At 43.7% G+C, this 24,107-nt stretch overlaps 1 protein-coding gene across 5 annotated transcripts in view; it reads left to right on the top strand.

Annotated features, from left to right (window-relative positions):
- The first annotated feature begins 2,134 nt into the window (after positions 1-2,134).
- The window catches only part of mta3 (metastasis associated 1 family, member 3), a 383,768-nt gene continuing 361,795 nt past the window's right edge, over positions 2,135-24,107 (top strand). For all 5 annotated transcript variants that reach the window (XR_015076459.1, XR_015076457.1, XM_085980730.1 and 2 more), the window contains exons 1-3: positions 2,135-2,420; positions 4,240-4,307; positions 10,411-10,504. Coding sequence is in view for 3 of the 5 variants with exons in the window: in XM_085980730.1 (XP_085836856.1) it covers positions 2,393-2,420; positions 4,240-4,307; positions 10,411-10,504 (190 nt within the window). In the remaining 2 variants the exon portion in view is untranslated. The remainder of the gene's footprint in view (positions 2,421-4,239; positions 4,308-10,410; positions 10,505-24,107) is intronic.

Here is a 24,107-nt window from a genome sequence, read left to right as displayed (position 1 = left end):
GGGTGATATTGAGGAGGGATGGGTTGAAGGATAAGGGGGTGGGTGAGAGGATAAGGGCAAGGGGGTAAGGGGTGGGTGTGGGTGGGCAGGGTAACAGGTGGGTGTGGGTGAGGGGGTAAGGGCGGGTGAGGGGGTAAGGGGTTGGTGAGGGCAGGCGATGGTGTAAGGGCTGGCTGTGGGGTTAAGGGATGGGGGAGGGGTAAGAGATTGGTTTGGAAGTAAGGGATGGGTTTGGGAGTAAGGGGTGGGTGAGGGGGTAAGGGCAGGTAAGGGGTGGGTGTGGGTGACAGTGTAAGAGTGGGTGAGGGGGTAAGGGGTGGGTGAGGTGGGGGTAAGAGGTGGATGTGGGCGAGGGAGTAAGGGCGGGCGAGGGGGTAAGGGGTGGATATAAGGGGTTGGGTGAGGGTGTGGAGTGAGGTTGTAAGAGTGGGTGAGGGGGTAAGGGTGAGGGGGATGGGGTGAAGTGGGGTAAGGGGGTGGTTGAGGGGGTAAGTGGTGATTGTTGGGGTTAGGGCAGATGAGGGGGAGGGATGAGGTGGGGGTAAGGGGGTGGGTGAGTGGTGGTTGAGGGGGTAAGAGTGAGGGGAAGGGGTAAAGGTGTGCTGAAGTGGTAAGGGTGTTGGGGGATGGGTGAGGGGGATAAGAGCATGGGTGAGCAGGTAAGGGGTGGGTGTGGGTGAGGGAGTAAGGGGTGGGTGAGGGGGTAAGGGGTGAGTATGGGTAAGGTGTGGGTGAGGGAGTAAGGGGTGGGTGAGGGGTTGAGGGGGTAAGGGGTGGGTGAGGGGGTAAGGGATGGATGAGGGGGTAGGTGAGGGGGAGGGGGTAAGGGATGGGTGAGCGGGTAAGAGGTAGGTGAGGGTGTGGGTGAGGCTGTAAGGGGTAGGTGAGGGGGTAAGGGGTAGGTGAGAGGGTAAGGGGTAGGTGAGGGGGTAAGGGGTAGGTGAGGGGTTGATGGGGTAAGGGGTAGGTGAGTAGGTAAAGGGTAGGTGAGGGGAGGGGGTAAGGGGTGGGTGAGGGGTTGAGGGGGTAAGGGGTAGGTGAGGGGGAATGGGTAAGGGGTAGGTGAGGGGGTAAGGGGTAGGTGAGAGGGTAAGGGGTAGGTGAGGGGGTAAGGGGTAGGTGAGGGATTGATGGGGTAAGGAGTAGGTGAGTAGGTAAAGGGTAGGTGAGGGGAGGGGTTAAGGGTGGGTGAGGGGGTAAGGGGTGGGTGAGGGGTTGAGGGGGTAAGGGGTAGGTGAGGGGGAAGGGGTAAGGGGTAGGTGAGGGGGTAAGGGTGGGTTAGGGGTTAAGGGGTAAGTGAGGGGGCAAGGGGCTGGTTGAGGGGGTAAGGGGTGGGTGAGGGGGTAAGGGGCAGGTAAGGTGGTAAGGGGTGGGTGAGGGGAAGGGGGTAAGGGGTGGGTGAGGGGTTGAGGGGGTAAGAGGTGGGTGAGGGGTTGAGGGGGTAAGGGGTAGGTAAAGGGTGGGTGAGGGGTTGAGGGTGTAAGGGGTAGGTGAGAGGGTAAGGGTGGGTGAGGGGGTAAGGTGTAGGTGGGGTAAGGGGCTGGGTGAGGGGGAGGGGTTAAGGGGTAGGTGAGGGGGTAAGGGGCTGAGGGGGTAAGTGGTGGGTGAGGGGGTAAGGGGTGGGTGAGGGGTTAAGGGGTAGGTGAGGGGGTAAGGAGTGGGTAAGGGGCTGAGGGGGTAAGGAGTAGGTGAGGGGGTAAGGGGAGGGGGTAAGGGGTGGGTGAGGGTGTAAGGGGTTGAGGGGGTAAGGGGTAGGTGAGGGGGTAAGTGGTGGGTGAGGGGTTGGGGGAGGGGGTAAGTGGGTGAGGGGATATGGGGTGGGTGAGGGGTAAGGGGTGGGTGAAGGGGTAAGGGGTGGGTAAGGTGTGGGTGAGGGGGTAAGGGGTGGGTGAGGGGGAGGGGGTAAGGGGTAGGTAAGGGGTGGGTGAGGGGGGTAAGGGGTGGGTGAGGGGGGTAAGGGGTGGGTGAGGGGGAGGGGGTAAGGGGTAGGTAAGGGGTGGGTGAGGGGGGTAAGGGGTGGGTGAGGAGGTAAGGGGTGGGTGAGGGGGAGGGGGTAAGTGGTGGGTGAGGGGGTAAGGGGTGGGTGAGGGGGTAAGTGGTGGGTGAGGGGGAGGGGCGTGTGGAGGGAGGAAGCTGGGGGAGGGGAGTCAGGGAGCTGCTCGAGGCCGGTTTGGCCGCGGCGCCGCCACAACAGCAGGAGGCGACGGAAGGAGCAGGAAGCTCCCGGTCACTCGGGCAGCCCTCACTCCCTCCCTCCCTCCCTCACTCACACTCAAGACCCCTTAAAGGCGGCGGGAGGCAGCGAACCGGGAGACACCGCCTCCTCCTCCCCTCCCGCTCCAACACCAGCTTCTCACCAACCGGGAAAAAAAACAATAATAAAAGGGGCGGAATGGCGGCAAATATGTACAGGGTCGGAGGTAGGTGGCGGATTGTGTTTGTTTATTGATTGAAATGGGCGGCGGGAGGTGATCAGTTTGTGAATTGATCAAAGACGCAGAGCCTCGCCGGCATTATTGTTTATTTCATCTTGTTGTGAAACTGCAGCTCTAAATAATAACATCTCGGGTTTTCTTAAAAAAAAATAAACTGGGAAAGTTCATCGTCAGGGCTCACTTGGTCAAAATATATTTATTTTCCCCTCCCCACCCCCACCAAAAAAACTACTCTTAATATTTAGCAAAGTTGTTTGAAGTGGTTGCCTGACTTTGTTGGGGAGTAGTTGGTGTGTGAGGCGGTGGGGCTCAGTGACTGGGATTAAACCCAGTTATCACCAGGGTGGAAAATGGCGAAGTGACACTTGCTCACCCTCGGTGCTAGGCCTGCACCTTGAAACAAGCCGGGGTGCGCTGCCACCGCTCCTCTCTCCCTTTTTACAGGTAGCACAAAAGCCCTTCATTCCGAAATAATCGCCCTCTTTCATCCGCAATCCAGTATTGCTAAAGGTTGTAAACTCAAAATAAAGGCAAATGTATATTTATTTTAAGAGGAGAGGTGCCATCTTTTTTGATGTACATTAAATTTTTTTATTATATATATATAAAGGAAAAGCATGGCTGCAGCATCACCGGGCAGATGATCTGCGTTAGCTGCCACCAGTTTCTGTTAACCTTTCAGATGCCGGCCCTGTTCCCTCTCCCGGGAGAGTTTCAGACAGCCATTTATTACCAGCTCGTGTGAGAAGCTTCATGTGATGGTGAAGGATAATTGCTGTAATTTAGGAATGGTGTCCCAGCTACATGGGGGTAATGGCTAAAATTAATTTTCAGCAAAGGAAATGTTAATTTTTTTTTGCATTAATAATGGAATTTTAAATATGTTGTGTTCAGTTTCAAATAAAATGATTAGAAATATTTTGTCAATTCACTTCTCTCCCAAAGCCATTGATGTTGGAGTGTGGTTCCTTCGGCACCATTTACCCTCTGATACCTCACCCAAGTGAACGCGCTTCATGTGTAAGCCTAGATAGGAACATTAGGAGTAGGCTATTCACCCCTTTAAGCCTGCTCTGCCATTCAGTTAGATCATGGCTGATCTGTACCTTAACTCCATTAACCTGCCTTTGCTACATATCCCTTGATAACTTAGCTTAACAAAAATCTGTCGATCTCAATTTTGAAAACTCCAATCGACCCAGCATCGGCAGCCTTTTGGGGGAAGAGAATTCCAGATTTCCACTACCCTTTGTGTGGAAAAAGTCCTTCCTGATTTCACTCCTGAATGGCCTGACTCTAATTTTAAGATTACGTCCCCTTGTGCTTGATTTCCCCCATCAGAGGAAACAGTGTTTCTCTATCTACCCTATCGAGTCCTTTTAACATTTTTGACACTTTGATCAGATCACCCCTCAATATTTAAGGGAATACAAGCCAAGTTTATGCAAACTGCCCTCATAATTTAACCCTCTAAGCCTTGCTATCCTTGATACTGAGTGTTGGTATGTTCTTGAATGTGGGAGCCATTGAAATTGAGCCCAATCTGGTTGATTGTGGAGGCTATCAGAACCAAACTCAAACATATCCCCACTTGGGCCACTGGGTCAAGTGGAGGAACTCTGGATGATTTTCTTCTTAACTTGGCAGTGCTGGGGTCATTTGTGCCTTTTGCTTCTGATACGACCACAGCTGAGATCAGGAAATTGTGGCCTTTAACTACTGAGTCATTGGGGAGCTATGTGTAAACACTCTTGTTGTTGGGAATGTTGATGTGACTTTACTGGCTTTCACTTTTTTGTTACAGATTACGTTTACTTTGAAAATTCTTCCAGTAATCCTTACCTAATAAGAAGAATAGAAGAACTCAATAAGGTATTTTAAATATGTATATATCATCAAAGTTTTTTGAAGAAGTTTCACTCTAATTTCACTCTTCTTTCACATTTTTCCCATCTCTGTTCTTTCTGGGCCATAGGATACTAATAAATGAGAAGATGTGTGACCTGTAGCGAGGTTTTTGCCTGTTCACTACTCCAGCTGTCACGACGCATCCTGGGCATAACTCCCTTGTTTTTCCACTCTTGTTTCTTTAGGAAACTACTGGTCTCCTATGAAGTCAGCCTTGGTTCAGTGGTAGCACTCTCACCTCTGAGTCAGAAGGTCATGAGTTCATGTGCCAGTTCAGAGACTTGAACACACAATCTAGACTGACATTTCAGTGCAGTACTCGGGGAGTGCTGCACTGTTGGAGATGCTGTCTTTCCAATGAAATATCAAACCGAAGTGCCGTCTGCCCTTTTCGGGTCGAATTTTTTGAAGAAGAACAGGAGAGTTCTCCAGGAGTCTTAGCCAACACTTATCTCTCAGCCAATGCCCCTAAAACAAATGATCTGGTCATTTATCTCATTGCTGTTTGTGGGTCCTTGTGTGAAAATTTATGGTAACATAACGACTACACCACAGTACCAGCTTAGTCAAAGATTTAGACCTTTTTCTTGTGTGATGGTAACAGTTTTTCTTTGTATAAAATATTATTTTCATCCCTTTTCCAAAAGCAATTCCCTGTGCCATGTACAACTCGATGATTTGATTTCAGGCACCTGCCAATAGTGTTGCGACACTGGGTACCATTAGTTGCACAAGCAGTCTGGATGATACTTCCTACCTGTAGAAAAGTGCTTGGCTTTGCAACGACTCCACTCTTACATATCTGATTGTAGCCAGAGCATTTCTAGTAAATGCTTCTCTCTCTACACTCTCATAGTCACCTCGGAGTTCCTCAAGGATCCATCCTTGGCCTCCTCATCATCCACATCTAGACGTGGCCCTTTGGTGACAACGTCTGCAAACATGAGTCAGCTTCAACATGTACGCTGATGACACCCAACTCTGCCTCTCCACCACCCCTCTTGATCTCTCCATTGTCTCTGCTGTCAGACTGCTTGTCCGACATTCAGTCATGGATGAGCCTCAATTTCCTCCTCCTAGAATTAGAATGGTTACAGCACAGAAGGAGGCCATTCGGCCCGTCGAGCCCGTGCCGGCTCTCTACAAGAGCACTTTAGCTAGCCCCACTCCCCCGCCCTTTCTCTGTAGCCCTGCAAACTTTTTTCCTTCAGGTATTTATCCAATTCCCTTTTGAAAGCCCTGATTGAGAGTGCCTCCTAGGCAGTGCATTCCAGATCCTAATCACTCGCTGCGTAAAAAAAGTTTTTCCTCGTTGCCTTTGGTTCTTTTGCCAATCACCTTGAATCTGTCTCCTCTGGTTCTCGACCCTTCCGCCAATGGGAACAGTTTCTCTCTATCTACTCTGTCTAGACCCCTCATGATTTTGAATACCTCTATCAAATCTCCTCTCAACCTTCTGTGTTCTAAGGAGAACAACCCCAGCTTCTCCAGTCTATCCACGTAACTGAAGTCCCTCATCCCTGGAATCATTCTCGTAAATATTTTCTGCACCCTCTCTTAGGCCTTCACATCCTTCCTAAAGTGTGGTGCCCAGAATTGGATACAATACTCCAGTTGAGGCCAATTCAGTGTTTTATAAAGATTCATCATAACTTCCTTACTTTTGTACTCTATGCCTCTATTTAGGAAGCCCAGGACCCCGTATGCTTTTTTAACCGCTTTCTCAATGTGCCCTGCCACCTTCAACGATTTGTGCACATATACCCCCAGGTCTCTCTGCTCATGCACCCACTTTAGGATTGTACCCTTTAGTTTATATTGCCTCTCCTGGTTCTTCCTACCAAAATGTATTACTTTGCACTTTTCTGCGTTAAATTTCATCTGCCACATGTCCGCCCATTTCACCAGCCTGTCTATGTCTTCTTGAATTCTATCACTATCCTCCTCACTGTTCACTATACTTCCAAGTTTTGTGTCATCTGCAAATTTTGGAATTGTGCCCTGTACTCCCAAGTCCAAGTCATTAATATATATCAAGAAAAGCAGTGGTCCTAGTACCGACCCCTGGGGAACACCACTGTATACCTTCCTCCAGTCTGAAAAACAACCGTTCACCTCTACTCTCTGTTTCCTGTCACTTAGCCAATTTTGTATCCATGCTGCCACTGTCCCTTTTATTCCTCCTGATAAACATTAGGAAGATACAAGGCCATTTCTTTTGGCTCCCACCCCAAACTCTGTACCCTTGCCACCAACTCCTGCTACTGTCTCAGACTCAACCAGACTCCAATCTCTGCATGATATATGACCTTGAGCTGAGCTTCTAGCCCTATCGTCTCCTCTTCAGAAGGAGTATCTACGTCCATCCCTATAACATTACCTGCTTCTGCCTCTACCTCAGCCTAACTGTTGCTGAAACTTTCATTCAAGCCGTTGCTACCTTCAGACTTGTCTGTTCCAATGCTCTCCTGACCCATGTCCTACCCTCCACCCTCTGTAAACTTCATCTCATCCAAAACTTTGCTGTCTGTATCATATCTTGCACTGTCCTGCTCAGCCATCGCGCCTGTCCTCGCTGACCGATATTGGCTCCCAGTCTTCCAATACTTCAAATTAAAAATTAAGTCCCTTCATGGCCTTGTTCCTCCTATCTCTGTAATCTTCTCCATGGCTACAACCACCCTTCCCTGATCTCTCTCTTCCCCTGACTGCAGCCTCTTGTGCATCACCCTCCCTTTGGGACCTGTGCCTTCAGCCACATAGGCTCCGTGCTCGGGAATGCTGTTCCTAAACTCTTATCCATTTTTAAGACCCTCCTTAAACCCACCTCTTTTAGCAAGCTTTTGGTCACCCCTCCTAATAGCTCCTCCTTTGACTCTTATGTCCATTTTTCCTTTGTGCCTCTGAACCACCTTGGGACATTTTTCTACGTTAAAGGTGCTATATAAATGCAAGTTATATCAGGATTTTAGTGGTGTAGGACTAAATGGTCCAAATCGGGATTCCCATCCCTCCATAGGTCTCGGTGTTGTACTGCAACCATGTTTCCCACTTCCTTGAAGATTTTACTCCATACCATTTTGTGGTGTTTGGTAAACTACTTACTTCCTGTAATTGGATCGTACCCTGATGATTAAGAGTGCGGGCATTCAAAGTAGCCGGTGACTGATAGAATTCCATGACTACTACTTGTTTGAATTCATGTGACACAGTTGCAGAAAGGTTTGCTCTTCCTGGGTCAGCGCACTTTGCAGTAGTCGAGTATTACCCCTGAGAACGGGGTGAAGTGCAAGGAAATGACACTATCAGTCTTGTTTTGTTACAGGGTACGCTTGTCAGTTGATCATGAAACAGCAATGGTTATGGAGAAATCTAGCTGCCACCTAGATTACCTACTTTCTGAGCAGTTGGAGATCTGATTCCTTTTTTGAGGGTGCTAGATAAGAAATTAGTTACCAGTACAGATATAAATGGACTATTTGGCTGTGAATACACTGCTCCCAATAGATTATACTGCAACTTGGTGGTGGGTACAATTCGAGTGTCTAATACAGGATGAAATTAGTGAACACTTCTAAAAGTATGGGCTAGCCAGGGACAGTCAGCATGGACTTATAAAAAGTAGCTCTTGCTTAACTAATTTGATTGAATTTGTTTGAGGGAATCACTGTCTATAGATGAAAGGGGATGCAGTGGCTGTTGTATCTACAGACGTACTTTGGTAAGGTGCATGTAACAGGCTTGTTATGAAAATGAAGGCATGTGATATTAAAAGGAATGCAGCCCTTTTTCTTTTTTGTGTGGATGGGCGGTGGGTGAAATTAATGGTGTAGAGGTAGGTCTAGGTAAATGTTCATTTATCTTAAATCACAAGAAAACTATGGATAACATTGCATGGGAAGGAGTTGGGGTTGGCGTGCTGGAGCACTCTGAAAATCAAGGGGAAAGTGGAACAGGAGTAATAGGATATGGCAGATGGCACTGAATTTTCAGTGAGGGAAAATTCAAAGGCTGCAACCTTACCCGAAGAACACAGGCTCACTCTTTGCTTCAGCCTTAGCTTGAGACCCAACATATGCTTTTTGAAGAGGGCTGCATCAGGGAGAGCAGGACAATTATGAGGAGCATTGTACACATACATGCATTAAAATCAGATGATTAAAATCTTCCTTTGGGAGCAACGGTGATGTGATGCAGTAATTCCTTGGAGCACGAGAAATTTGAATCTGCTGAATTTAATATGCACACGGCCTGCTGCTGACAGCAGTCCTGAAAGGACCGATCTCCACTGAATCAAAAAGAGGAAGTGTCTCAGGGAGTTGAACCTGAGATAGATGTTAATTTATTATATTAAAAATATTGTTCCACATGTTCCCAGAAGAATGTGTTGGCCTGAGTATATTTTATAAATATTTTAAAAGTAAAATCCTGGGTGTGCCATGTATGCCGTGTCTGATTCTGCACAAGCCTTGTTCTGCTCAACCCCTCTTGGGATGAGGCACAGACCCCATTTTTAACTCTGGCCAGGTTTTCGACGGGTGCGTAGCAAGGTGAGTTGGAAACCCACCTGCTGCTCCAGAAATGAGGCCTGGGTTATTTTAACTCCCGGACCTCGGTTAAGTCCCGCTGGTCGACTTCGTGCCCACAATGGGCTGGAAGCGGCAGAAATTTGCATGGCTCGGAGGTTGCCTGCCAACACAAGGTAAGTGGATCGGCTTGCGGGGCCTGCTTGTGTTTGGGAAGGGGAATGTGGGTGGGGTGGTGATCTGTGGCAGGGAAGGCTGAAGCTTTCCTTGTGGGGTGCTCTTGTGTGCTCCTTTTGGCCCCACAAGGAAATTAAACTTGCCTGTATGGACCTCTTTCATTCTGGCTTCCGTGTTCAGCCCAGCAGTTAAAATTGCAGTCGGACCCTGATGATGTAATTGGGACCAAACGTGCATCTATAAAGAAGGCCCCGTCAGCTTTGGCCAGATGTCCTTACCGCCTGCTGAGTAAAGCAAGTTAAAATTTGGAATGGTGGGTTCCTGACAGCTTTCCGATGAGTACATAACCTGGATAATTTTAACTGTTTATCTGATCGGTTTCCGCTGGGTAGGTAGTGTTAAAAAGGATATAGAGGCACTGGCGAGGGTGCAAAAAAGATTACAAGGATGATACTCGAAATGAGGTTATACCTATCGGGAAAGGATGAAGGGGTGACCTGATAGAGGTCATTAAAATTATGAAAGGTTTTGACAGAGTGAGTGTTTCCACTTGTGGGGAAGAGCAAAACTAGAGCCCATCAGGATAAGATAGTCACCAAGAAATCAAATAGGGAATTCAGAAGAAATTTCTTTACCCAGAGAGTGGTGAGAATGTGGAACTCGCTACCACAGGGAGTGGTTGAAGTGAATAGTATAGATGCATTTAAGGGGAGGCTAGATAAGCATATGAGGGAGAGGGGAATAGAGGGTTAAGCTGATAGAGTTAGATGAGGAAAGATGGGAGGAGGCTCGAGTAGAGCATAACTGCCGGCAGTCCTGTTTCTGTGCTGTATATGCTATGTAAAACCATCCCCACAGAATAATGAGACAGTGCTGTCAAACAGAGGGAAAATTGGAAGGCAAATCAGCCTAAGCATCTCTTTTGCACATTTTTAGTGAGTGGTTCAACTGGCCTGTTGTCTTGGTTTGAGTGTGGTGAGTGGAGGGGGTGTAATTGAACATGAAGGTGAGAAAAGAGTTATGAGACAGTTTTCTACTTGGGCAGCGGAAGTTACTTTACATGAAACACGTTGAGAAATAATATGCTAAATATGCACCCCTCCCAATTTCTCCTCCTTGGGTTGGCAACCTCGCATCCATTTTCCTCACACCTCTGAAATGCCTTGGGTTGTTTTTCTACATTAAAGTTGCTATATAAATGCAAGTTGTTGTTGTGAAACATACATATATGCGTGTGCGCGCACACACATTTGTAAACATCATGTTGGGATCCATGTATTTCTATTATTGATATTAAATATGTTATAGAGGTCTATGCCCTAAAAAAGCATGGTTTGATAATTTGACTGTTCTGTTCTTTCCAGACTGCAAGTGGCAATGTGGAAGCAAAAGTGGTCTGTTTTTACCGGCGCCGGGACATTTCAAACAGTCTAATCGTACTTGCCGATAAACATGCAAGTAAGTTTAGTTTTAATTATCCTAAGACTTTAAATGCTGAATTTGAAGTTGTTGATTAACTTTGTGGTCTATGGCAGCAGATTTGTACCAAAATAAGACTATTTAACAGTTTAAAATGTGTTTATTCAGCAGAGCAAATGGACAGTTCTTCCATGGTTCTGTAAATGTCTCTGTGCAATAATAGGAAATTGCAGAACATCGTATTTATTTTTTGTACAACATAGTATTGTCTGTTTTGAAACTTTTTTATATTGGGTCTTTAAGATTTCACTGTTATGGGAGGAATTTAAATATCCATTAGAGTACATGGGGTATCCGTAAGTAACTTCTGTGAAATAAAATCCCCAGTTTGTCCAAGTTATTGTTCATGTGTGTGGTTAGGTTTCTGTGCCAGCAATATTGCACACTATTCCTGACAAAGATAGGCAGTCAAACTGTTTTTATCCCTTTTCCTGTGCTGGTCTTGAACTGACTGTTAGCTGGTTTATGAGTGATGTATGTTTTCTTGGTGCTTACACGTGAAAACATGGTGGGTGTGAACACATGTCCTATTACCCAGTGGTACAGCACATTGCACCATGCCACCCTACTCTTTATGGCATTTCAAAAGAACTTCAGTACTCTGGGACCACTGCATAAAATATTATTTTGAATTAATTAGCACAGCTTTTTAAAGTTGTTTGACAAAACAATTTCATTTGAGCACAACTTTTCTGAATTCTCTCTTCCTCACTCCTCCCAAAACAGCAGTTTGTTGAAGAATGATTGTACTTTAGCCTAATGCAATATCTAGAAAGCTATTAAACATAGTTTGGTATTGCTGGCCCCAACTCATAGTTATCTCACAGTTTGAAAAATAACTTCAATAAGAATCTTTGTTGAACAATAAATTACTGATGCTGCGTGTAGCCACTTGTCAGTGTAAAAATGTCTTTGTAGATTGTTTGTTTAATCTTAATATTGAAATCTTAATTGCCTCTTTTTACCTCCTGAATTTTAGTAATCCTTTTTTCCACCTGACTCAAACTGTGTGTTTCATTGGAGATGAATGTAGCTGGATTAGAAGGGAGAACTTAATTTGTACTTTGTAGGATTGCACCCATAATTTAGAAGGTGATGAGAGAAAAGTTGTTTTTTGTTTTTGAGAATTTGGTCTGCACTGGTTTATGAGTAGGTCTGCTCTATCATAAGCCATCATTATTTGCAAGTTTGTTAAGTATCATTTGGAGCAAGATTTGTGTAGTCTGGTTTTAAAATATGACCTATTTTGATGTATCTCACTCTTAAATAAGCACAGTTGCATGTGTTTAAAATGTTTGTGATCTCTCTGGGCTAGAAATTAATCTTACCAATACTCCGTAGCGCCATGAAATGGAGATAAAATGGCGGCCGCCACTCTTTCGCCAGCTGGTGGCAGGTCCTGCGACGGCCACCATATTGCTCTCCCCCTTTGTGCTGCCGGTAACTGGCAGTGCCCTGGAAAAAAAATGGCAGCGTGGTGACGTCAATTGGCGTGCAACGCAGACTTAACATCACCAACACGAACTTCGACCCTCAGTGCTGGGTCCTAAGCATGCCAGGTTCAGGCTGACACTGGCGATGCCTGCAGCTCTTAAAGGGACACATCATTCAGGTAAGTTTGAATTTAAGGGTTTGGACTTTTTTATTTTATTGATGTGGCTTGCTACAATAGATGTGAAATGTTTTTTAAGTGTGTAGGGAGTGCTGCTGGATGCCTGTCAGGGCTCGGATGGTAAATGAAGGCCTTTGAGAAGACAGAACATGCTGCGAATACTCAGCAGGTTACGCAACATCCGTGGAGAGAAAAACAGAGTTCACGTCTCCGGTCGACATGCTGCCTGACCAACTGAATAGTTCCAGCGTTTTATGCTGTCATTTCACACACAGCATCCTTTCAGCCCCGCCTCTGGCCAAGGGCTCAACCATGCCCCTGCCAAGAATGGCCTGCACCGTCACCTCCAAGGGGGTAAGCTGAGGCTAGGAATGGGAGATGTGCCTCGTCATTGTGCAGACTGTTGGTAGGTGAGTGATTGGGGGGTCATGCATTGAGCAGTGTGTGAGGCTAGTGGTGCAGTTGGCAAGAGACGGCTTTTGAAGATGCATTCACTGACCTTGACCAGTAGTGGTCTGAGGTCATGAAGCTTCTTTGGGCACTGGAGCCAGGTGGTGGGGGCGACACTGCTGGCAGTGATGGCCTTAGTGATGTACTCTCACATCGTTCTTTCTGGAGGGCCTCCTGGCCCCTGTGGGTAGAGGGCCGCTCTTGTAGTGTTGACCCCCTGCACAAAGCTGGAGTGCTGCGGTGAGGCCCTCGGTGCCCCTTCCCTGGCTTGCTGAGCCATTTGTGTTAGTGCTGAGGCAGTTTTACCATTTGTTGAGGTTAGGAAGGTAATTCAGCTTTAACAGCTGAATATTCACATTTGGAAATTCTTTCAAATGTGGCTGAAAAATGTATTGATTCACTGCATTTTATTTAGTATTGCTTCAGTGTGCATGGTCCCTTTAATTCTCGGGCCTCTTCGTTGCCCACAATTGCTTGCGAGCTCCACAGCTTTGCTCCCAGAGGCTGTGGGAAGCTGCAACACTGCACCTTGATACAGGAAACTTTGGTTTATCCGGAGGTTGTATGTCTGGAAACCTCGATCTAACGGCAGAAATCAGCAGCCGTTTTGGTTAGGTTTTTTTTCTTCTAGCATTTTTTTTTTTTAACAGTCAGGCTCTGGAAAGCGTCTCTGTAGCTTAGCAACAGCTTCAGAGACGCTTCCAAGGTACGGGCCGAGTGTTTACAAGCTGTTGCTAAGCAACAGTGTTTGTTGTCAGATACGGAGATGAAAACCTCCGTATCCTTCAACATTAGCGCTGGTCTATCCGGAAGTTTTGATAGATCGGCAGCAGCTCAGTCCCATTGGTGCCGGATATCGCCAAGTTTCCTGTAGAAACTTTGTCCTGGATCCCTCCACCAGGACGGCGTTGCACAGAAGGTGAACATTGCGCCACCTATCTCCATGTCCCCAAGACTAATTTGACTCGGTTAGCATTGTGGGCATTTCTAGCGGCCGTTAACTGCAGGCAACTTTGCTGGCGAACACGAATTTTCACCCCTCTGCCTCTTATTGATTCTAGTCACTCCTGCTAATTTCCTGATATTAATAATTCTCAGTCAGTTAGGGTACAAATATGCATTGGTTTGTAACCAACATTTGACCTAGCTTGCATGCACTTCAGTATAGTCGATTAGTTCATCTGGTCAATGGATGCATGGTTTTAATTCTATACCTGCTCACTGTTTTTGTGTTTATTATTATCTGTAGTTTGGGTTTGTTTAGTGCAGTACAGAATAAAATGTGTGCTTGCACATTGGTACAGACTTCTGCACTGTTCTGCAGAATGCTCTTCCTACCTAAAATTACATAACATGAAATTGTTTAGCCAGTCTAAACATTTAGCTATTTTTACACAGAAAAATGTATGAGTGATTAGAAGCATTTTTTGTATTCTAGGGTAGGTTTACATCAGGTAGGGCATTGAACAAAGTGTTCATTTTTATTAAAGGAGGGATCACTTGGACATAAAGAGCTTCTGTATTAAAACTGTAGCAGCTTTCATGTATTTCTTACAAGTAAAACTAATGGTGCTGACATTTTGAGTACTCACTTGCATTGGAGTTTACGAAAAAATAATCTTGAATCCTGAGTTGCTTTTATTGTGCTGATGTGTTTCTTTGCATGTATTCCATGCTGCTCCTTTCTTCACTGAGTTTGTTTGTCTGTTTTATACAGTAGTAGAAATTTGGTCTAGAGAACAGAGAAGCACAGGCTGCGAACAGAAATATGAGGAGGATGATATCCCATATTGCTCAATTGCAAGTAGCAAACCTGCAACACTGGACTCCTATTTAGACAGGGGTAACTTGGTGTTTAATTTAGAGTGAAACTCTGGAAGAACAGTTGAATCTCTAATTACAGAATTGGGTCAGTGATTTAACCAAAGAGTTATTGTGTCATCACTTTGGGTTTATTTACATTTTCAACAATGTGAAGAAAAAGCTGGGGTACCCTTGTTTCATTATACAGTATTAGGGTAACTGTAAACATTTTTACCTGAACTGTCTAGGGTTGTTAATATTGTGGAAATGTCAGGAGTATAATTTGAGAAATAAGAACGGGACAGATCACAAAACCATTTAAACATGCAGAGTTGTGTTCATTTTTAAGCATGAAATGCATCAAAAAGTCATTTTAAAACCAAAATGGGAGAGCCTCATTAAATCATTGCTCTAGATGGATCATTTCTCCCACCTGTCTCCTCCAATTTAATTCCCTTCTCTCCGTGCACAGTTGTACAGTGGCCCTCCAATATTTCATCTAAGTGGCTATTCTTCATGTGTGATTCTAGACAGTATTAGAGCATTCAACTGTGGAGCACGACAAAGTGGAGTCCAACCCAGTTTTCATGTCCACCCATGCATTTCCAGCAGGAGTAACTAGATGGTGGTCACAAATGGGAACTCCAAACTGCTGCCTTGAATAAGATCAGCTAAAAATGGCACAGACCAGCATCGAATCTAAGACCTGCTCTGTTGGTTCAGTGCTACACCTGTTGGTGACTTTACAGCAGATACCTGGTTTTAACCTTGGAGAAGTAATAGCTGTGCAATGATTTAGGGTTAAGGGCAGATCACAATTTTAGAATTGAGCACAACATGATACATCTGTGATCTGGCCTTAGTTTCAAAACAATACAATGCAATAATTTTAATAATGCATCCTTTTGATTTACATGGATTTTGTTGTCTTTGAGAACTATTTTTACATTTAAATGAATGGTGATGGCTTAGATACTTTCCTCTGTTGAAGTAAATGGGAGTATGGGTGTGTATGCAAATATAATTTTAAGGAGAATTTGCATTCTTACTAGTCACTTGCATTTGCAAGACAACTATCCATATGGATATCTCGTTAAAATCTATTCCAGATGCGTTCTAAAGTAATAAGTATCGTGTAAAGCGAACTTTACTTTCAAGTTGGAATTACTAGTAGCTATTTCTTTTTCAAATAAGTTTGAGTGTAGATATCATGAAATGTTATGCTATTGCCAATAATTTATAGGGTTGAACAGGAAAAAATAAATCTTCATGCTGTTACTGCTTTTGTTGATCTGTATTTCAATCTAAAAGCAACATGGGCCCAGTTGACTTAATGGTATCGTCATACTCAGTGACTCAGGGATTCGGGTCAAACTCCTTTTTGAGCTTGTGTGCCTCATATGAAGGTACGAAAAAGAAAGACAGGAAAAGACCAGCTGGTCCATTTGAGCCTGTCCTGGTGTAACTTAAACGCACTCCTCGCCCGCAGTCTCCTAGCAGAGGAAAATTCCGTAGGCCTGTTTAGGAAAAAACTTTGGGAAATTTCTCTCTGACCCCTGAAGGAAATAAAGGAAGCCCCAAGACACCACAATGACTAGTGACACTAACCCCCAATCACCCACCTACCTTCTATATGGGGAGATGTTTTCAACTCCCGAGAAGTCGTCCAGCTCCATTTTGAATGCTTGCAGCAAATCTGCACTCGCAGCACGTGCTGGCAGCTTATTCCAGCAGTCAGCCACTTTCTCCAAAAAGAAGTAACGTCTAATACGTAACTTAGTTCTATGCTTTCGTAACTTACACTTATGTCTCCGGTCCTCCCTAATCTATCGAGCACAAATAGCGTAACCATGTGGCTTGAGTCTAATCCTTCCATTATTCTGTAGACTGTAAACCTATCTCTTTGAGGAATATATTTTTACAAAATAAAAAGCCCCAGTTTGCTATGCCTTTCGTGATAACTAAGCCCTTTAAACTAGGTATTAATCTAGTGGCCCTCCTCTGAACCTTTTCAAGGGGCTTTATATTGTTCGATAGCTAAATACTGCGGATGCTGGAAATCCGAAATAACAACAGAAAACACTGGAAAAACTCAGCAGGCCAGGGCAGCATCCGTGGAGAGAGAAACAGAGTCAACGTTTCAGGTCAAAGACCCTTCATCAGAACTGGAAAAAAAGCAGGAAAAGGAATAGATTTTAAAGCAAGTGGGGGCTGGGAAAAGGGGGAGGGAATGAACAGGGAAGGTCAGTGATAGGATAGAAAGCAGGAGAGATTAAGAGACATTAAGAGATATTCAAGGAACAAAGGATGGCTCTAGATGAAGTGTGAATGGCCCTGGCAGAATGAAAGACAGTTGCCATGTGGGAGGGAAGAAAAAAGCCCAGATGAAAGTGTGGATTAAAAAAAAGAAAAGAAAGGGGGAAAAAAAATATATATATATAGGGGCTGAGGTTATGATCTGAAAGTGTTGAACTCTGTGTTGAGTCCAGAGGGCTGTAGAGTGCCTAATCGAAAGATGAGGTGCTGTTCCTCAAGCTTACGTTGAGCTTCCATGGTACAATGCAAGAGGCCGAGGACGGTGAGGTCTGAGGTGAGGGGGAATGGGGCGGTGAATTAAAGTGACAGGCCACCGGGAGCTCGGGGTCCCCCTTACAGACTGAATGGAGGTGTTCCGCAAAGCTTTATATTGTTCACTATGAGGATACCAAAATTGGACATGGTAGTCTGGATGTGGCCTGACCGAGACTCTGTATGAAGAATTTGTTTTTGATATAATTATCCAGACTATACATCTTGACACTATTTGCTTTCATAATAGTCTTGCAGCACTGGTTATAGACCTTAAATGGCTCGTGCAGTATAACCCCCCTCCAGGTTGTTCTCACTCTCGGCAGCCTTCAGCATGCCACCCTGCATGGTGTCTACATGTTTGGAGATCCTCCTACCCAAGAGTATCATGTTACATTTGTCTATATTAAAAGACACCACCCCATTGCATCTAGATTTGCCTGCAACATAATTTTGTTTTCATACAAGGTCCTTATTTCTGCACATCTCTTTTTGTCATCCACAAACTTGCAGATAGTTCCCATAGTGCCCTCATCCAGATTGTTGATAGGGCCATTGCTCCTCAACGTCTTTAACACTGATGTGGGACTCCACCAGTGACTGGCCCCCATGTAGACCCTCTACCATTGATAACTTGTGTCTGTTTATGCAAATAAAACCATTTCTTATCCAACCCAAAATCTGCTTGCCAGTCCCACAAGGTTCAACTGTACTTAGTAGCCTTTTGTGCAGCACTTTATCAAAGGCTTCTTGAAAGTCTATTACACAATATTGACTGCAGTACCATCATTATCAACTTTATAACTTCCTCAAAAAATTCAAGTTGGTGAGACAACACCTTTTCCTGAAGCCATGTTGAGATTTCCTAATAACCCGTTCAGTCGTGGAGACTGATTCCAAGTGCTGTATCCTATCTTCCTGAATCTACCTTATCAATGGCCCCTAACGCCCTCTGACTCCTAACATAGATGGAAAGACCTTGATGAGATGATTGTGGGTGCTGAACACACCCACCAGTATTTGAATGGGTGTGTTCAAATGTAATGTTAATGAAGGAAGTATATCATCTGATGTAGCAACATTGAGCATCAGGAATGCTGTTGCATTTCTGGTATTCAGCATTGCTAAGGCACCGGGATGGGTGTGGGGGGGGGGGGGGGCGGTTTGCAATTTCAAGGGTAGCATAGCCTTGTGAAATTGATCCAAAAGTGGGAAAATTTGAGAATATCAAGAAAAAAACGTAAAAGTTTTTGTTTTTCTTTTGACTGGCACTGTACAGTACAACCAAAACCATAGCAATTTAGCTATCGTATCTCTTCCCCACCCCGTATGTGATTCGAAATACTTCAAGGACTGCACCGCAAATATGCTAACTAGCCTGACTCCAGAAGATCCGTCTTGGCCAGATTGGGGGGAGGCTGGACTGTGGGATTGGAAAATCCAGACCTCGATGTCAGTGGACTGTTTGAATGTGGGGCTTATCATAGCTGAAATATTGCGACCCTTACCTCGTGTTCACACATTCATTTTTCAGCAGGGCTCAGTGGATAATCAGGAGCAGAGAGGCTTGGGAGTTCTGAAACATAAATCTTTAAAGGTGGAAGGACAAGTAGTTAAAACTGTAAAATAAAACTACAGGAAACTTTTTTTTATCCGGCACCGACTGGACTGGCGTGCTGCCGGTTGATCCAAAAAGTCCAGATTACAGAGAGGTATACTTACTAAGGTACGAGAGCCCCATACATGGTCACAGATCCAGGCGTTCCTGTTGCATGGCAACAGGTGCAGGAACCCCGGTTACACGGCCACAGATCCAGGAACCCCGGTTACACGGCCACTAATATGAAGTAAAACTTAGCTGAATCTACTCCTGAATTTTGCCGGTTAAGAGAGATTTCCGGTTATTTAGGTGCTGGTAAAAAGAGAGTTTCCTGTATATGGGATTCTAAGTTTTATAAATGGTGCATAGAGTACAATAGCAAAAAGATTGTTCAACTTTTACAACTCAGTGAGTAGGCTTCAGTTGGAATATTGTATCCAGTTTTTGGTGTTCTATTTTAGGAGGGATGTCAAGGCCATGTAAAGGGTGCAGAAGAGGTTCATTATGATACCAGAAATAAGAGTAGAGAACACTAGGGCTTATTTTTATTAGAACAGAGAAAGTTAAAAGGAGAATTGATGGAGGTATTCAAAATTCTGAAGAGTTTTGAAGAGGTAAGTAGTGGAAAAACAGTTTCCCCTGGCTAGTGAACATAGAAACAAGAGTAGGCAATTCAGCCCCTTGAGGCTATTCCACCATTTATGGCTGATCTGTACTTCAACCTTATTTACCCACCTTTTGCTCCATATTCCTTGATACCCTTACCTAACAAAAGCGCGGTCTTGAAAGTTTCAATTGACACAGCATCCACAACTTTTTGGGGGAGAATGTTCCAGATTTCTACTACCCTTTGTGTGAAGAAGTGCTTCCTGATTTCACTCCTTCAATGGCTTGGCTCTAATTTTAAGATTATGCCCCCTTATTCTATATTCCCCACCAGAGGAAATAGTACCTCTTTATCTAGCCTATCAAATCCTTTTATCATTTTAAACACCTCGATTAGATCACACTTAATCTTCTCTACTCCAAGGGACTACAAGCCAAGTTTATGCAACCTGTCTTCAAAATCTAACCATTTTAGCTGCGGTATCATTCTGGTGAATCTGCGCTGCACCCCTTCCAAGGCCAATATATCCAACCTGAGATGTCGAGCCCAGAGCTGAACGCAGTACTCCAGATGGCATCTGACCAAGACTCTATATAACGGAAGCATAACTTCCTCCCCTTTGTAATCTAGTCCCCTTGTAATAAAAGCCTTTTTGATTGATTTTTGTACCTGTGCACTAGCTTTTAGTGATTTGTGCACATGGGCACCCAAATCTCTTTGCTCCTTCACAGTTCCTAATTTCTCACCATTTAGAAAATACTTTGATTTGCCTTTCTTGGATCCAAACCTTGCATTTGCCCACATTGAATTCCATTTGCTACAGTTTTTCCCACACACTTTTTATTTATGTCCCTTTGTAACGTCCTGCTCCCATCGGCACTAAATGTGCCTCCCAACTTCGTGTCATCTGCAAATTTCAATATGCAACTTTCATTTCCTTCATCCAAGTCATTGATAAATATAGTGAAGAGCTGAGGTTCCAGTACAGATCCCTGGGAACACCATTGTCACATCCTGCCAATCAGAGTACAGGAAACTCTCGATTTACCGGCACCTAAATAACTGGAAATCTCTGTTAACCGGCAAAATTCAGGAGTAGGTTCAGGTAAGTTTTACTTCATATTAGTGGCAGTTCCTGGATCTGTGGCTGTGTAACTGGGGCTCCTGCACTTGTTGCTAAGCAACAGGGAAGCCTGGATTTGTTGCTGTGTACGGCGCTCTCGTACCTTTTAACTATATCTCTCTGTAATCCGGACTTTTTGATAAACCAGCACCACGCCGGTCCCGTCGGTGCTGGATAATAGAGTTTCCTGTATGTACCCATTATCCCTTTTCTGTCTCCTACCTCTCAACCAAGTTTCAACCCATGATGCAACGTTGCCTCCAATTCCGTACACTTTAAAAAAAATTTTTGCTAATCTTTTTTGCTGAACCTTATCAAATGCCTTCTGGATATAGATGGCACCCATAGACACTCCCTTATCCACCATGTTAGTGACCTCCTCAAAAATGACCTGAATATGCTGAATGGCCTCCTGTACTATAAGATTCTGTGACTCTTTTTTTCTGCCCTCCTTAATTGAGGCCAGTTGTAACGTCCTCACAGCTAGCCTGGTTGAAATAAAATAACTCAATCCTGAACAGATGACAAATCTGGGACCTTCTTGGTCTGCATGACTCAGTGCTATGCACATGATGTGTTGGGTCATTTTTCTATTGTTGCTGTACTGAAGCATGGGGGTGGGTGGGTAAAAAGGGGTCCTGCTACTTATTTTGTGATTGGCTTGACGGAACCCTGTGGCAGTGGAATAATGCATTGCTTAATACAGGAAACTCTTTGGTATCCGGCACCGACGGGACCGGGATGGTGCCGGTTGATTAAAAAATTCCGGATCACGGAGAGGTATATCTACCGAGGCTATTTTTAACAAACAAAAATTAAAAAAATCAAGAAATGTGCAGTATAATTGGGTACTCGCCTACAGAATGTTGTGTTAAATGGATGGTGGAAGATGCTTGATTAAGTACAGTACTGCCAGTTGAGGGTAATCCATAACTCTTTAATTACTTAACAGTAAAACAAAACTTATAAACGACTGTATACTGTAGTTTTCGGAGTGAGAATTTTGCCGGTTAAACGAGAGTTTCCTGTAGTTTGTTGCTTATCAAGATGGGGACTAAATATTTTTTTCATTTTTGGTGTCAGTGGTGTCTGAAAAGTTGGGAAATTTCTGTATTATATTTTATACGACTTTAAATATACAGCATAAATGCTTTTTTCACAAAATGGCTTCAGCCGGCTGTATTGCTTTGGGAATCTCACTGTATATGTAGCACAAGTATGTTGATGGATTGCCTGGGCTGAAGCCCCAGTAGCCTTTGATCTAAAACTAATCAAATAATTGTCCTTTGAGGGACAGTGGGTATTTTATATGATGATTATAGCTCAAGCTCATCAAAGTTGTGGCTTAAATTACTAGTCAGGTGTCAAATGTAAAAAGAATGTCAGATGGCCAGGGACTGCAGTTCATATTTTATCTACTTAATCAACTGAAAATTGAGATGACATCAAATGGGTCAAGTTTAATATTAAATGATGAACAAAGACATCCATATAATTGAGAAAACAGTCTAGTGATACCCAGTTCCCTACTTTGTGTTGCCTAACCAGCTCCATGTGTGGTCATCTGTGTAATGTCCATCAGAGATGCAATCAGAAGCCGCTGAAAAGAACGACAAGGATTTTGGACTGTCTTTTGTTTTGAAACAGTTTATATATGTATAAGTCAAGTGTTGCACTGTTAGTATCTCGCTATGTCTTACTGCTTCTGTATATTATCTTACTTTTAAGTAAATATATTAGTTTTAGTCTGAATGCAATGGTTTGACAGTGTAGTGTTTGCCCCCTTTCGGAGAAGTCAGGAGAACTGGGTATGTATCCCACGTGATCTCCAGTACACCATACCATAGTTAAGAGACTGTTCTTCAGGAACGCTATCCCTTTCTTGGCAGTTGTAAGGATGTAGGTTTCAGTTCAGAACAAACTTCATATGCCCTGAATATAAGTTAGAAGTGTTAGGAGAAAGCCTAAACTGTACCTACATCGTTGATCATTCCCCAATTGGGTATACTCTGGTTTGGTGCATCTTAATGCCAATTTATGCCAATGTACTGTAGATTTCTGCTCACTAAGAACTAGATTGAGTCCACCCAAACTCATTATGCTTACAAGCCTGATAGTGAGCTGGAAGAGGATTAATTAGCTAGTCCTGTATAAATTATGTATGGCAGACTTAATTAACTTTTTAATAAAATAATCTTAATTTCTGATAGTTGAGTTAAAGTCTGTGTTTACTGTTGGGCTTTAATCTAGGGAAGGTTTTAATCTGAGCTATTTTAAGCTACATTTGGTTGCCACAAATGATGCGACTAAGATGTTGTTTAGGCACTTTAATGCTCATGAACCTTTTCGGTTTCAACCTTGGAAGCAGCTAAAGGTATAGAGCAGCCTAGGAAAGCTTGGATATAACACGTCAATAGATTATCTAATTTCTTGTTGATATTAACATATAGTTAAATAAGTGCAACTTTTGTTCTAGACCAGGACATAAAATTGATTGATGTCTTCTAGCTGCCACATTAGAAAGAGACAGTGACATTTTAAAAAGTTTTTCATATATGTTTGCATGAAATATTTTGCACATCTGCATTAATGTGCACTAGGCAGATAAGTATATTACGTAATCGTATAGCAGTAATGTTAATGCTCTGAATTATATGTGACATTTTTTAAGGGAGTTGTATTTTATACTGGTCTATCTTGGTGATTTTTAAAGTTTTGATCAAACAAATTAAAATTCAAGCAGTATTATCATTAGAACAGCTCCTTAGTGTAGCAGAAGTGCTTTTGTGACAGTTATTTGGTTTTTGTTCGTAGAATAATATATACAAAATAATTTAAATATGGTATTAATCACTGTAAAATGAACGCAGTAATGTCCTTAACTATTTCCTATTTGGTTTTTATTGGCGATTGATGGAATGTTTCAATATGCTACTGTCACCAGCTGGCACTGAATGGGTTAAGTACTTCCAAGCTGTTCTTTTAATCCCAAAATGGCTGCTTGCTTCGATCAAGTTGGCTGATGATGTTGAAGGGGGAGGGGTGAGGGCACAGGAAGCACAGTTTGGTGTCTGCTGCTGCCACCTCACTGCCTGGAAGTTGTGCAGCATTGCAAGTCACATGATGACTTAAGGATCTACTTATCTGTTGTGGTTTATGACGTGCTTAAAAATGGTAGTACCATAATTTCCCTTTATTTTCCTCTATTAATCAATATGGCATTGGATTTTAGAATTGTGTTCTTGCAGCAAACCATGATTGGGCTGGAGACAATACTAACCATCATTTACCAGTACTAGGTCAAAGTTAAATTTGGTTGATCTTGTACAGACGAAGATAGCTTTGTGGGGCACCATTAGAGTGGCGACTGTGGTTAAGACAAGATGCCCATGTGGTCTGTGTCTAGTAGGAACAGAGAAAGATAAAACATTACAGCTGAAAATGGGAATTTATTTAATTACAATGCTAGTACTTCACAGGATTTGAACTTCAGTCATCTTTTTACTTTTAAATGAACTATATGAAATCTTTACATCTGCCTGTTTACTTGATTTTTTAAAAATTCTGTGAACAATAATTGAATACAGTAGTTTCCCACTTATCTGTTGTTCCCAGCTGCTTATTGTCACTCTTCTATTTTTCTAGTCCCAGTGCTTTTCAGTAGAAACCTTTTGTTCAGGTGGGAATCTGCAAGTCATGTAGCATTGCATCAAAATTACAACACAAACAGCATTTGACCCAATCAGTCGTGTTGATGTTTATCTTCCACACAAGCAGCAGTCCTAATCCTTGTTCCCATATCCCTCTATTCCCTTTTCC

Source organism: Somniosus microcephalus, chromosome 3 (assembly GCF_052327205.1).
Source record: "Somniosus microcephalus isolate GS21.2 chromosome 3, FLI_Smic_1.0, whole genome shotgun sequence".
In the NCBI taxonomy this organism is placed as follows: Eukaryota; Metazoa; Chordata; class Chondrichthyes; order Squaliformes; family Somniosidae; genus Somniosus; species Somniosus microcephalus.
Note: the sequence above shows the minus strand (reverse complement) of the source record. Positions and strands in the feature narration are given on the sequence as shown.